The 14931-nt window shown below is 28.5% G+C and overlaps 1 protein-coding gene and 1 long non-coding RNA gene across 2 annotated transcripts; one reads left to right on the top strand and one right to left on the bottom strand.

The window, feature by feature from the left end:
* The first annotated feature begins 7712 nt into the window (after positions 1-7712).
* Positions 7713-9879, top strand: LOC114179667. The gene is made up of 3 exons (XM_028066079.1): positions 7713-8015; positions 8743-8812; positions 8986-9879. The coding sequence occupies exons 1-3, from the start codon at positions 7989-7991 to the stop codon at positions 9669-9671; spliced, it is 783 nt and encodes a 260-aa protein (XP_027921880.1). The 5' UTR covers positions 7713-7988; the 3' UTR covers positions 9672-9879.
* Positions 9880-14036: 4157 nt separating this feature from the next.
* On the bottom strand, positions 14037-14499 carry LOC114179681. The gene is made up of 2 exons (XR_003603514.1): positions 14351-14499; positions 14037-14261 (listed from the first exon to the last, which is right to left on the bottom strand). It is a non-coding gene; the product is annotated as an uncharacterized LOC114179681 (long non-coding RNA).
* Between the last annotated feature and the right edge of the window lie 432 nt (positions 14500-14931).

Genomic DNA, 14931 nt, shown 5'->3' with positions numbered 1-14931 from the left:
CTTTTATCACACGCTTATGCTGGGAGTGGTGGTAAAATCCAACCATGTGATAAAGTTTTGCGCGTGCATAAAGGCACCTACTAAGGTAGGGCATTTGGTAGATATGAAAACTTGAATTTGTAGATTCTGTCCACATGCATACACATTTTTATAATTAAACTGAAGACCTTAAACTTCAAAAGCTATGAGTTGGGATTTTGAAGGAAGCCAAACGGCTTGAATAAAATGATACAAAATGACAGATAATGAAACTATGTTGGTTGGGTCGCCTAAACTCAGACTTCAGATAATGTGTGAACAAGCATATAAGATGTCTTAGATAATACTACTTAATAAGTGTCCGGTATAAGAAAATTTTGAGATGAATTTGACATTTATTCTGTTTTTATTTTATTGAATTTATGTTTAAATCACTTCAACTGATACCAGTGGAGTTGAGCGGCAGAATTGAGGCTTGAGTCAGAAAAGCAAATTCATTGTAAAGTGAAACCTCAAGCATTGAACCTGAGTTGCACCTCTATTTAGATATACTTTTTAGATGGATTCTTTTGAGAGACTCTCAGAGAGCTTTTGTAGACACTTTCACTTGTGCTTAGTAAACATTATTTGAGGATAAAAGAGAGGACAACTCTTCACTATGTTATATTGCTTCCAACCTATTATGAGGAGCTAAATCTTCAAGTGTTAAAGCAAATATGTAACTCTTTGAAACTCTCTTCTATTGGTATTGTTACATTTATTAAAGTAGGTTTGTGAATTAGTTTATGCTTGTTTTTAGATGAACAAATGACTCATCTTATTTCACTAGCTTTTGGATTGAGTGGGAACTAGTTTCATGTTGTGGTTCGACTGATTCTCTTCCTGCATTTAGATGCTAGAAATAGATATAAGGCTCTAGCTGATTATAGAGTCTTGATCTTAATTCAGGTGATTCATTCAAGCAGTCATTGGAGAATCATACTGAAGTTTGATGATCCTACGCTTTATGTTTCAGGAATGGACCTAAAGTTACATTTATAGAGAACTCCCAAGACATGAATGATTGTATCTTTGTGAAAGATAATTAAATTCGTACAAGAGAGAGACATAGTGATGAAATCTAACTTAACACGTCTTTTTAACTTTGATCTCATCATTCATTTTTTATTCAATTATGTTGCTTTAGATTGACGTTTTTTTTCATAACAAATATGTTATCATACTTTCTATACAAATCAAACACTCTTTCATTCAAATCTATCTAATTTATACCTTGTGTTTTCTACTAGAACCCTATGGATATGACACTAGTTGTACTACAAACTACCCAATATACTTACCGGAAAAATTGATTACATTGGAGCATCAACAAGTTTTTGGTGTCGTTGCCCGGGATTTGTGTAAAGAAAACCACTATTTTCAACCATTTTGACTATTGTATAAACTATATAAATATTCTTTTGTTTGATACATTTTGTACTACATTAATTTTGCTCCTCACCATTGATTAAAGTTGTTTTGTGTGCAAAGAAGAAAATAGAAACAAGTTCTACTCTTTGATCCTAAAATTGAAAGGACAACTAGGAGAAACAACAGCAAAAACAAGAAGCACAAGAAGCTCACAAAAATACAATAGCAGGAGGCAAAGAGGTGGTTGATTCAAACTATGACCTAGATTCACATATTCTAGAATAAATGGCTGCAAAAAATAACCAAAGGAGGTTGATAGGTGATTACACATAGCAATAAGGACCACATCATTTCTCAAGCATAGTCAAGCCTACTAAAGGTTTAGAAATGAAGCCTACACTACTTTCATTACTAACAATAAACCAATTTTCTAGTTTGGACCACGAAGACCCTTTCAATAATATTGCCACATTCTATTTGTGGAACTCTAGGAATTGAATCTGATGATGAAGAAGTTGTTTACCTCAGATTGTTCCCATCGTCACTCACTGGTAAGGCCAAAAAGTGGTTGCAATCTTACCCAAATCAAAGTTTAACCAAGATGTAGAGAAAAATTTTATAGCAAGATTTTTCCCTCCTTCCAAATACAATAGTGCAAAAGCTGTAGTAGCAACCTTCTCTAGGGAATTGATGAACACTTTTGTGAAGCATAGGAAAGATACAAAGCATTGCTAAAACAAATTCTCTAAACATGGGTTTGATGACATTGCATGACTTAACATGTTTTGTGACAGATATAAGCCACCTCTCATAATAAGTTGATTGGTGACATTTTTGTAATAAACGTAATAGTTATGACTGGTAAAAATGGAATTGTCATAGTAAGTGAAAAGGAAAAACTTATCATGACAAGTGTAATGGACCTATCATGGTAATTGGACGTGGTGACAAAATTGAAATTATGTTTGAAAATGTATTATGATAGATATTGGGAGACCTCTTACGGTATCTCTAAAACCCTATTTTTTTCCCTCATTTCTCTTTCTCGTCTCCCTTTATTTCTCAAGTAGTCCATACAAATCCTCAAGCAGTCTCTCCCACACGTGTTTCTTGTTACTATTGCCTCCCACACGCTTTCTCGTTGCCTCCCACAATCACACATTTTGCCCTCTTTGCGAGGCCGTTTGCCATCTTTGTAGTACCTTTTCCATCTTTGCAGCACCATTTTGTCACGCCATTTGCCGTCTTTGCCGTATATTTAATTTTGTATATCAACTTAATTAACTTACAAATTTTACAAATTTTAATTTATGATACAAATACTTAAAAATTATAGACACAAATATAATGAGTGTAACATCGAATGAATATATATATATATATATATATATATATATATATATATATATATATATATATATATATATATATATATATATATATATATAAAAGGGTGGATTATACAAGGAGCGGGAGGGACCGTGCCCCCAAAATATTTTTGACTTTTTTTAAATTATATATTTGTACTTTTGATTTTTTTTAAATTATATATATTTTTAATATTTCGAAATCTTTTTAAATTATAAGTAATATATTTTAAAAAATGATAGAAATTTGTATGTTTTTTAATTTTTTTATAAAACATAATATTTAATATTAATAAATAATAAAACATAAAATTGAATATAATAAAAAGTATAAATATTTAGGTTTAATTATTTTTTTGTCAAAAAATGTTAAATTTCGACTAAAAGTCGAAACAAAATTGAGACTAAATCAATTAGAGGATCAACTTATATTTTTGAAATAAAAACCAAATAAGTAATTAAAACAAATATTTATTAAGATATTTTTTATTTTATTTCTTATTGTGGTTTTCACAAACTTGTATTCATTTTTCAGCTTCATATGTTTTCTTTTTGTTTTTGAAAAAAAAAAAGTTAGACACAAACTCATTATTTTTGCTCTCATTTGTCATTTGTTTTCTTTCTTTCTTGAAGAAAAAAAGGTAACTTTCTTGTCTCACTTATAATGAACAATTAGTTTAATAGTTAACATTATTTTTGATTTCATGAACATTTGTATATTCATTTTTTATTAATATAGAAGAAAAAATTAGTACTATGTGTTTTTTCAAATCGATTTTGTGACTTGATTATAATATTTTTCTTTTAGTAATTACTTCTCTCAATTTTTTATTAGATTTTGATAAGTTATTTTTTAATATTAACTTTTTTAAAAGTATATTGATGAAGAATAAAACCATATATTCATTTTTTTTAAATGATAGAAGAGAAGTTGTTGGTAAAGATGAAAACAAGATAGATTTTACTTCTTTACATATCTTGAAATATTGCACTAATGATCCAATCTAATGATCAAATTGTCCAATTAGAGAAATTATTTTTTAAACATTATACTAATGATCTAATATAATAATCAAATAATTATATTGCTTTGGTCTCTCCAAATTTTGTGATCAAGATCCGCCAAAATATATATATATATATATATATATATATATATATATATATATATATATATATATATATATATATATATATATGCATAGATTTGATTATCCAAATTTTATCATATTTCATATATCTTCATACTTCCTCACATCTTTAACTTGAAAAAGTAATTGCAATGACAATAGATGAAGATTATGCCTTTGCTATGAACCTTCTTTCTATGTTTTATCTTATAAATGTAATAATTAGTCACATATGTGATGTTTCAAAAGTAATGAGTCGGAGACGTGATGTGATTACAATTGAAAGACTGGGTTTGGGGTCATTAGTGGGTGGGTGGGTGTTGAGTTGAGCAGCTTTACATTGGGGCATTAATACCCTTTATCAATATATACTCATAATATATTAGTACCCTTTATAATATAATCTCATGCTGGAATTGATGGTAAAACAACCATATGATAAATTAATTATACGCGTCCTTAAAAGGTAGGGCATTCTGTAGATCTGAGAACTTGAATTTGTGGATTCTGATCACACATTTTTTTATTAACTGAAGGCCTGTCAAAAGAAACGACAAGTTGGGGTTTGGTCTAATACGATAATGAGACTATGTTGGTTGGGTGCGTGCAAAGTGGGACTTTGACTAATGTTTATTCATGGCCACTAGTAACTTTAGTTCTTTAATAGCAACTTTAGCAACATCATTTTCTATTATTCCATTCCATGTTTTATCATTTATGTTGATTCGACTATCTCTTTCAACCTAGTCTCTGTCTTATCCACATTCAGCACATTAGACTCTTGCTGGAAAATAAGCAAAAAAGTTATATATGTTTGGGAATATGTAATATGGAATTCAAATATGAAAATTAGGAAGCATATCTAAGTTTTTTTGTCCATTATAATTTAATAGTGTTTTTAATTTTATTTTTACTTATGACTGGTGCTTACTCGTTAAGTATTTGTGTGTCCTTTTCTGTGTGTCGGGTTGTGCAAGTCAAACAACGTTGGAATAATGGTTCAATTCTTATCTATCCTCGACAAAAAAATATTCAAAGGTTTTGCATTGATTTTAGAATAATGTTTTTGTACGGGTGAGGTTAGGTAGGAGATATTCAGAAGAAAACAGACTCATTCATAATCCTATTTGTAGATTAAGAGAATTAAAAAACTAAAAGTAATCAACTCTAAATATATAATTGCATAAAAGTATAAGAACTTGTTAGTGTAAATAGAACGAATAAAATACTTATAGTTTAAATTTATTAAGCCTTATGATTTGTATTATTTACTCTAAGCTTGTATGCAATAAAAATTGTACCAAGGTGCTTATTTTAAAAGAGAATGAGTTTTGATCATGATTTATCTTCCTTACAGTTTTTTCAAACATAAAAATAATTAGTTCTCTTTTTCGGTTCGTAACATCAAATAATTCAAAACTGTCTAAAACTAACAAAAATCAAATAATGGAAGAGAAAAAAAAAACCTTCAAGTACAAATTATTTAAAACTAAACTAGAATTAATATCAAATAGTTATACTAATATATATATATATATATATATATATATATATATATATATATAAGAATTACCAATTTAATTGTCGTGTTGTAGTTATCCGCGGTTTCCGTAGAAAATTCATGTTCAATGTTTTCTGACTTTTTCTGACTTATGCAACATTTTTGGTCTATGATGTGTCGGTGAGGGTGGAAAGTGAAAGCAAAATAAAAGAAAAGAGAAAAATATAGAAAATAAGATGATTATTTAACCTGTTGGATAATAAGAAAATAATAAATTTCCTTATTATTTGTATTAAATGTAAGAGTTCAATTACAATATAGTTGGTATAGTTTTATAAAAAAAAAAAAAAAGAAGTTCCTATATTAAAAGCATTTCAAGACAATAATGAAAATTATAATTTTTTTAATTAAATCCCAATACTGTGTGTATCATCACTATAATTGTTAATTTATGTTTTTTATTTTCTACACAAGAAAATCATTTAATATAATAAAAAAATTTACAAATAAAAAATAATTAGTCTCTATAGTAGATACTATTTTAACTACTTACTATTATTGATTCTAAATTAGTTTTTTTAATTAAAAATTAAATTAAACACTAATTTTTTAGTAACTAAAATTTTGGTAGTTATTGTTAGAAATTAATTTAAATTTTAATTCACAAATCAATCATCGTGAGTTTTTATTTATAATAGAAACTATTTAGATATTAATAATCTCTAGTGTATAAAATAGTATCTAGTCAATATAATGAATAATATTTTTTGTGTCTAAAAATGATTGCTACGTGATGATTCTTCTCTTTAGGGATTTGATCACAATGCATTTTAGTTTTCAAGTTTCATTAAGTGAACTTTAATTTTCCAATAATTTACAAAACAATCTTTCTTTAGTCAGACTATTAGGTTAAAACTAGGAATTTTATTCTACACAGCAAAAGGAGGGCTTATAAGTTTACCATACATACTAATATGATAGCCTTTTTAATTACAGGAAAGATATTAATTAAAATTTATAAATTCGACTTTTTATTTCACCATTTAAATTTCGGCTTATATTTTGATTCATAAATGAGTCTTCAAAATTTGGTTTCTTTGAATTTGAGTTCAAATGGCAAAGTCTTCTAAACTCATAGTTTAACATGAGAATCGTTATTGCAAAAGAATGAATTTATTTTCAAATGATAGTGTTTTTACTATGATTATTGGTGGGTGATTGAAGGTATTTTTAAATTTTCTTTAATTATAAAATGATGATTGTTTTTAACTATTGTCATATATAGATCAAAATGGATCCATCTGGGGACTCCAACTTCCACTCAATTAACAATTGGATATGAAGTAAAAATGAGATTAGTGGATTAGATATTCTTGTGCATTAGAGTGAGGAACCCAGCATAGAGTTCATGTACAACATAGACAGTAATGTAATTGGATAACAGTGAAAATAGTTTTATTATATATGCTCAACAATTATTTTACAAGTATATGAATAATTGTGTGTCTCAATCTCTAGGCACAAATATAAGAGTTCAAAATGTTAGCTGTGATGACGATAATATTTAACATATATGTTTACTAAACGTATAATTTACATGATTTTTTTTTTAAACTTGTGTTTTTATCACCAAAATTTTCCTTATTAATTATCCAGAGCACTAGAGCATTTCAATCTATATACATGTACTCTAACAGAGCGTGCATAAAAAATACACACATTTGTACAATATCTGAAGGCTCTGGATAGTAGATGTTAGTTTGACATTATATTACCACTTAATAGCTATTATAATGTTACTGGTTTATATCAAACTTTTATTTATGTTTATTTTTATTAGGGTTATTACTGGAAGGAATTGTAAAGTGAGAGGAAGAAAAAGATGAGGGTGTGAATTGATCATTTTTCTTTTTTTCTAATGACACTTATCTTTTTGTTTTTTTTTTTGGCAAATAAATGATATATTAATAATAAAGCATTTGGGTGCTTTAACCCTTTTACATAAAAAATAACTAGTTCATTAATTACAAAACCAACAAGTATATCATATAGTTTTAGTTACCAAGAATATTTTCATTTTTCTGTAGATTTTTTTACAAAGGATTGTGAATATTATTCTATACATACAGGTAAAGTGAGTATATTAGAGTCTTTTACTCATTTACGTTATACTCAGTCCTCAAACACAAAATATCGACTTGTCACAGGTTATAACTACTTCTCTTACACATATTGAAATGCAAGTGAAGAATGTGATTTTAATGAATTCTCAAGTAGACTTCTTTCTGGAACTGCTCTATGAAGAACTCATCCAACCATAAAATAGAATAATTAATCCGAAAGTTGAAGACTACCTCTCCAAGAAAAAAAAAAAACAAGCACTCTAGACAGTAAAATTTAGGCTATATAATTTAGAAAACCATATACATGTAGACTTTTATTGCCGTTGGCTCATTAGAAAACCTTATCTTTTTGTGCACCGGTTCTCTCTTTCTCCATCCTTTATTTTGGTACCTCACCTTTTCTCTTGTTCTTCTTTCAATTTCTCTCTTTCTATCTCCTGCACAAAATAGAAAGGAGAGACTCCTTCTGCATAGTTTCATGGAAATGAAGCAGAATTCAGTTAAGGTATGAGTTCTTCAATTAACCTGATCCTGTTTCATTTTCCTGTCATATCACTGTTACTAATTATTAGATCTGTTATATTTACTTCTGTACTTTTATCTCACTTTCTAATCAACCAAAACTATCATTGTGCCTGAGTTGGTGAATTGAAGATCCACAACCAACCAACACACTAGAGCAACCTCAAGCTTCTTTTCACTTGTTTGGGGCCATGGACGTTCAGTTTAGGTTCTCAATTAAAGCTTAGAGGTTCCATTGAAACCCTATTTTGACATCTTTGACTTTTCTAACGATGGATCTAACTTTTTTGGAACTGGAACCTCGCAAATCATGTAGTCTTTTTCTTTTTCGTTGTACATGGCTGGCTGATCCACGAGATCGATGCTGTTGTGTAAGGAGCTAAACTAAACCCTTTTGCCTTTTTGAGAGTTTAGTCCAATTTCCCTTTCTCTCTCTTAATTGCTATATTCACAAAGGTTTCCGAGCCCCAAGTTTTCTTCTCCTGGGTTGATCCTGCAGGGTTGGATCTTGTCCTTAGACAACATGGGTCAAAACAAATTTTGGTACAAAACATAGATCTGTTGAAATCATATATAATATGTATGAATTTGTGTTTCGTTAAATATAGTTATAACACCTTTGTTATGCATATATTTTATATATCATTATAGTACCCTATATGGTTCTTCTACCCAGAAATTTATTTATTAATCAAGAACTCATGCTGTAGGCACCAATTTGGGAACCTGTCGAACCTGCTGCTTCAACCAGAAGCAAAACCAAGTCCGTGGAATATGCAGGTATATACTCTTCTTTACATGAACTTTGATTCATTCATATTAATTATTATTTGAATATTCTCACTCTTCTGCTTTACTAGAATCCATTCTTCAACTTCATTCAAATTTGCTTTAGTAGAAGAAGAGTAATCTTTGATCACCTTTTTGTTGTTCAAACTGGCAAAACTTTGCAGAACTCTCCTCGGACAAGCAAACTTTTGAAGCGTCCCCATTCGTGATCATTAGCGAAGTTCTATCTGTTATATCTGCCTTCATCTATATGCTCTTTTCGCTTCTTGTATTCGCAGTTCGTTTCCTCACTGTTTATCTAAATGCTACAACCAATTGGCTAATGGAAACGACGGAGAAATTAAACGCCAAGGGCAAGGAAAGAGAGAGCCACGTGAATCGTGGAGAATCCAACAACTTTCTGGAAGCTAGTTTCAGTGGGAAAGATAAAGAGAAAAGGAACAAAGAAACCAATAACCCTAACCAACATGGCAACTACAAAGAGGATCAAAGGATCGATGCTTCCACCATTCATGGCTGCGAAACTTCGAATTCTGTTGAGCATGGCTATGCAATTGATAACTGCTTTAACAACTATGGCGAAGGGGAGCAAGATTACAGCTATTGTGAGATTAACAGTTCTTCAAGTAAAGATTCCTATAACAACCATGATTCGGGTCTACAAGATCTTAGCAGTGCAAAGGTTTGGACTTCTACAAATGAAGATATCTTTAACAACCGGAGCGTACACTCGCAAAGTTTCAGGAATGCAAAGGTTGGAAATTCTAAGGAGCCAAAAGCAATTCGTCATGCCTACAACAATGGAAAGAAGGGAACCCAAAAGTACGATGGTTATACATGTACTGGGTAATAATTCTGAATGAACACCAAGAGAGAGAAAACGTATGGGTAATAATCATTTCTCATTTATAGGAGAGAAATAATAGTATATGTAGCATTACATCATGCAATTTATTTAGCATGTATCTGAGGACTATGTTTATTGTTGGTATGCATGCTTTGGACACCATATAGAACTGTTTCAAGTTAATAGCTATATGTTCTACTCTTCTTTCGCATATGATTTCTCGTTCGTTTCAGTTTCACACAGATAAAATCATGTTTAAGAAAATCAGTTTAAAGCACCATTGGTCTTTGTGAGTTTTTTTTTTTTTTTTTTATCAGCATTGGTCTTTGTAAAGTACGGGACACTATCAGTATCATGATAGTGATGGGAACTAATGAAGACGAACAGGATTTCATTATGGGAACTGATTTGATGTTGGAAATTAGTTGGTGACTAAAATTTGATTTTAAATTTACCAAACCAATTTAAATTTTAAAATATCTGTCAATGATTTTGATTTTTTTTCTCATAATTCTCTCTTTCTTAATTTTATCTCTATTTTCATTTTCAATTCTACTAAACTGGTACAATACAATTTTGACTAACCAACTGCTATCTCTCATTAAGTCATGCACCTGATTACAAAGAGAAATCACATGTAATACTTTTTCCATGCACCTGATTAAGTCATGCTTGTTATATTTTGTATAAATATATTATACACCACACACTTATACAAATAAGTTTGTTATAAATAATTTTTTATATGTAAAATAAATAAGTGTCACTTATCACATTTGTATAATTTTATATCATTGCTTTAATAATGGTCAAAATATTAACCATTTCTCATTTACCAAAAGCATTTACTTCTTTATAGCATAATTTTGTAATATTTGTTTTGAGAATAGTATATTTTTTTTATAATAAAGAATATAAATTAAACAAGCATAGTGTTTTTAGAGACAGAATTTAAGGGTTTGGAGGTTAAAGCAATCTTCAAAAAGAAACACTTTTATATACCGGTAAAACAATTTATGTTAAAGTGTATCATAATTTTATTTAAAGTTTTTTTTTTCGAGTTTTTTGTGACGCAAAATTATCTATTTAATTGTCTTAGTTAATTTCCTTTAACAACTTTTTTAATAGATAATAAGATCAATTTATTTAATTTTTGTTGAGACATTATTAATCTTAAATAAATGTTTATTATCTTTATTTTTGAATAATTCTTTTCAACCGAAATAATTAATACTGATATTGTTAATATTATTCTATAAATAATATATGCATTTGAAAAATAATATATTATTTTTATATAATTAAGAATGTCAATTAGTTTATCACTTTTCAATCCTATAATTTTCTGTAAGATATTTACTTCTGAAAGAAAATTCAATCCATCAAAATCCATCAAAATCCAACAAATTATCATGTTTCAAACATTTTTCAAGGTTTAAGTATTTTTCTTTCAGAAGTATACAATGCAATGACTTTAATTTTTTAACACTGAATAAAAAATAAAAAATATCTTCATATATTTTATATTATTCAAATTTACTTTGAAGTGTAGTAATTGTTTTATCTAAAATGTACAATTCTAGGTGATTCTTGAATAGATTTTACGAATACATTTACTGTTTATAACTTTTTATTTAAAAAGTAAAGTAGGTGACACTTATCTCAAATACATTTGTATAATTTTATATAATACATTGTTTTGAGAATAGCATTGTTTTTTTTAATAAAGAATATAAATCATAACAAGCATTTATAGTGTTCTCAAGGGTTATAAGGAATATGGAATATCCACACACTGTAATGCAAAATACATTTGCTATTATGATAACTTATATTTGGAGTATAGTGGATTTTCTTTTATAATTTTTGTTTTGATTTTCCCTACTAACAAATTTATCAACTCATTTTATATATTATATGTCCAAGGTAATAGTTGTGAATTTCACTATCTTTAATTCTATGAATATGTCTTGTATAGTTGGATCAAATGTTGTAATCATTTTGGCTAGACTTAAAAAAATTTCATTAGTTTCTTGATGCATTTCATTGTTTTCACATAAAGCTAAGTTATTTTTACCGAGATTTTTTGCATCTACAATAATTCCTAACAACACTTTTCTCTCTATCTCTATGTATTTGTTATTGAACATATTAGTCTATTGTTTTATTTTTTACAAATCTCATTTCCAAATCAATCCATGCATTCATTTTAGAAATATGCTCATTCATTAATTATTTCATGACTCTTCAACTTAGCACTAAGATTTCTCCTATCTTTACGACCTTCTATTTTATTTGTATAATATACAAATCTCTAGATTAAATTATGCAATATGAAGAAAAATGCCTAGAATAGTTATCTTTTGGGAAATGTACATCAATGATGTTAATATAGCCTCTCTTTTTTTTTTTACTAATAAATGTCTCAAATTTGTATCAATATTCTCCATTGGCTTGGATCACATATATTTTTATAAAGAGTATAATCATCATTTAAATCTTCCTCACTATATATCATGAGTTTCAAAATCAAAATTATCCTTATTATCAACTACTTTTCTTTATGTATTCTTGTTTTTGTTTATTATTCAAAAAGAAATTTGCTATTTTTTTCTAATAATTTTAATTGACAGGTAATTACTTCGTGGTTAATTATTCCCTACAAAATTATAAAATTCGCAAGTATTTTCTATAAATTATTTTATGAAAAGTGTTTTTTTACTAAAAAATTGGTAGCAATTTCTTGTAAATTTGTTTTAATAACAAAATGTGTAAGTATTTCCTGCGAAAAAAAATTAAAAAAAAATTGGTAGGAAATATATGTTCTTTTAGTAGTGATACCAACTAGCTCCTCCTAACTACTTAAAATAAAAAATAAAATAAAACAGTGAGACACATGCATAACATATAAGAGATGACAATAAACTAATCTATACTTACTAATGTGTCAAAGTGAACTATGGAAAGCATGTTTAAGAAGAAAGCAAGATGTAACGAGTAGGATTAGTACATGAGAAATCACAGGAAAAATAAAAGAAAAAGATAAAAAAGAAGATATAAATCAAATTTGATTATTAAGATAATAGAGATAAGTAACTAATCTCTTTTTTCTAAACAAGATTATAATTTTTTGAAAAATTTGTTAGCTCATTAAATATTATTTTTAGTACAAATAAAATTAACCATCACTCATAATATTTTAACTAAATTTTATTCTTACACATAATTTTACAATTAATTTAATAATTTAATATAAATATATTAATACTATAATTTTTTTAAAATATTTTTTAAATAGTTAAAGCAAAGAATTTATGTGGTTAGGGTGTGTTTGGATTAGGGTTTAAACACCCTAAAAATCAGTTAAAGAGCATTAAAAATCATACTTACTTATTAAATAATTTTTTTGTTGAGGCATCATTAAGTATTAAAGAAATCAAAAGTGTAATTACATTCAAAGTACCTTTACTGTTGAATAAAATTTTATTCAACCAAATTTAACTTCTTCTATGCTCATGCAAACACATAAGACCTTATTCTAATCCTCTACCCACTTAAAAAGTCACAAGTTAGGAAAGAAAAGTAAAATAAAATTTATATGTAGTCTCCGTCACAAAAAAAAAAACACAAAAATAACTTATTCATATAAGTTCCAACACTAGTTCAATCTTATAATCTTGGTTAAAGTTATATATATATATATATATATATATATATATATATATATATATATATATATATATATATATATATAATTCAATGATTGGAGGGTTTAATTCTATATGCTTGGATATCGATAATGGTGTACACTACAGAACTTATCAGAACCACATGTTCTTCCTCGCATTTTCATTTGTCAAATCAATGTCATCTGTTTTCTGTGGTGGGCCATCTCCTAATTGGTGTTTTTCTTTTGTCGGCTGTTTTATGATACCAATGCTACAGAGGGATGGTATTATATCCTTCAAGTTCTTCAATTTCCATGACTTTTCTCCGAAACTTCACACATAAAAAAACCTAATATACTTATTTATTTATTTTCTTAAATTATTTTAATTTTAAAAATAAAAATATAACTTTAATAGTGTTAAATAGGTAAGAAAAAGTAAAATGTGTATGTGTCATCATTCTTAAAAACTATTTTAATTTTATTAACTGTTTAGGTACAGGTATTGTAACTAAATGTATGCCATACAACTTGTCAAATTTCTCAAATTTGCGGAAACCAGATTTTCGGCCAATATGTTTGTCAAAGTAAATATTTATTTTAAGCCACAGAAATTCAATAAATTTCATGAAAAGAGCACAGATTTAACAAATATAAAAATTTTAGAAAAAAAAAAATACGAACATGCATCCAGAGGTTTGGTCTTTCAAAACTCAAACTGCAAAAATATATAAGCACGAGATATAAAAATCATGCAACTTTCATCAAAGTAACATATGCTCATATTCAACATAAAATAGTTTCACGAAGAATCGGAAATCTTCCCTTGACCTAGAAGGAACCAAGTTGCGAAGCCTTTGGATGGAGAAAATGGAGAATCTTCGAGCAATCTTCTCGAATGGAAGCAACATATATAGCACCAACAACTAAGATTTTCATTGACAAAAATCAAAGTATTAAAGATGGTTAGAGAGGGTTAGCGGAGAAAGGAGAAGAAAATAAGTGAAGTACTCACCAAAGAACATTATATCCAAGCACTGAAAGGAAGAAATAAAAGCTTTATTTGAAGTTTCACCTGAGTTTTGGAATTTTGGAGACAAGGGACGATAAAACAAATTCGGTAGAGATATATTGAGCCAAATAGGAAGAAATGAGGAAAAGTCAATTCGTTGATACCAAGACAAAAATACGTGGAAGTGTCAATTTGCTTCCTAACCTATGGGCGGTCCTGACCCATTTTTCATTAAGTCCTTTTTTTGGGAGTCCCAAATGAGGAGGAAAAAAAAAAAAGTCTCAACTCTCAAAGTCTCCCGTTTAGTGGGTTAGGACTAGAGTTAAAGTGGATTAGATCTCCCAAATAATACTACATTAAGTCAGAATCAAAGATTAAGTTGAGCGACTTGGACGGGTCTGAAAACCCAGACAGGCCCGACAAGCCAAACGTGCCCGATTATTCGGACAATTCTGAAGCCCTAGACAAGCCCGACGACCCGGATGAGCCCTACAACACAAACGGGCCAGAAGACCCGAATCGGCCCAATAAACTAGACATGCCTGAAGACCTAGATGTGCCTGATGACCTGGAGGGTCCCAACG

Source organism: Vigna unguiculata, chromosome 3 (assembly GCF_004118075.2).
Source record: "Vigna unguiculata cultivar IT97K-499-35 chromosome 3, ASM411807v1, whole genome shotgun sequence".
Lineage (NCBI taxonomy): Eukaryota > Viridiplantae > Streptophyta > Magnoliopsida > Fabales > Fabaceae > Vigna > Vigna unguiculata.
The sequence above is the reverse complement of the archived record's forward strand: the minus strand, read 5'-3'. Positions and strand labels throughout refer to the sequence as shown.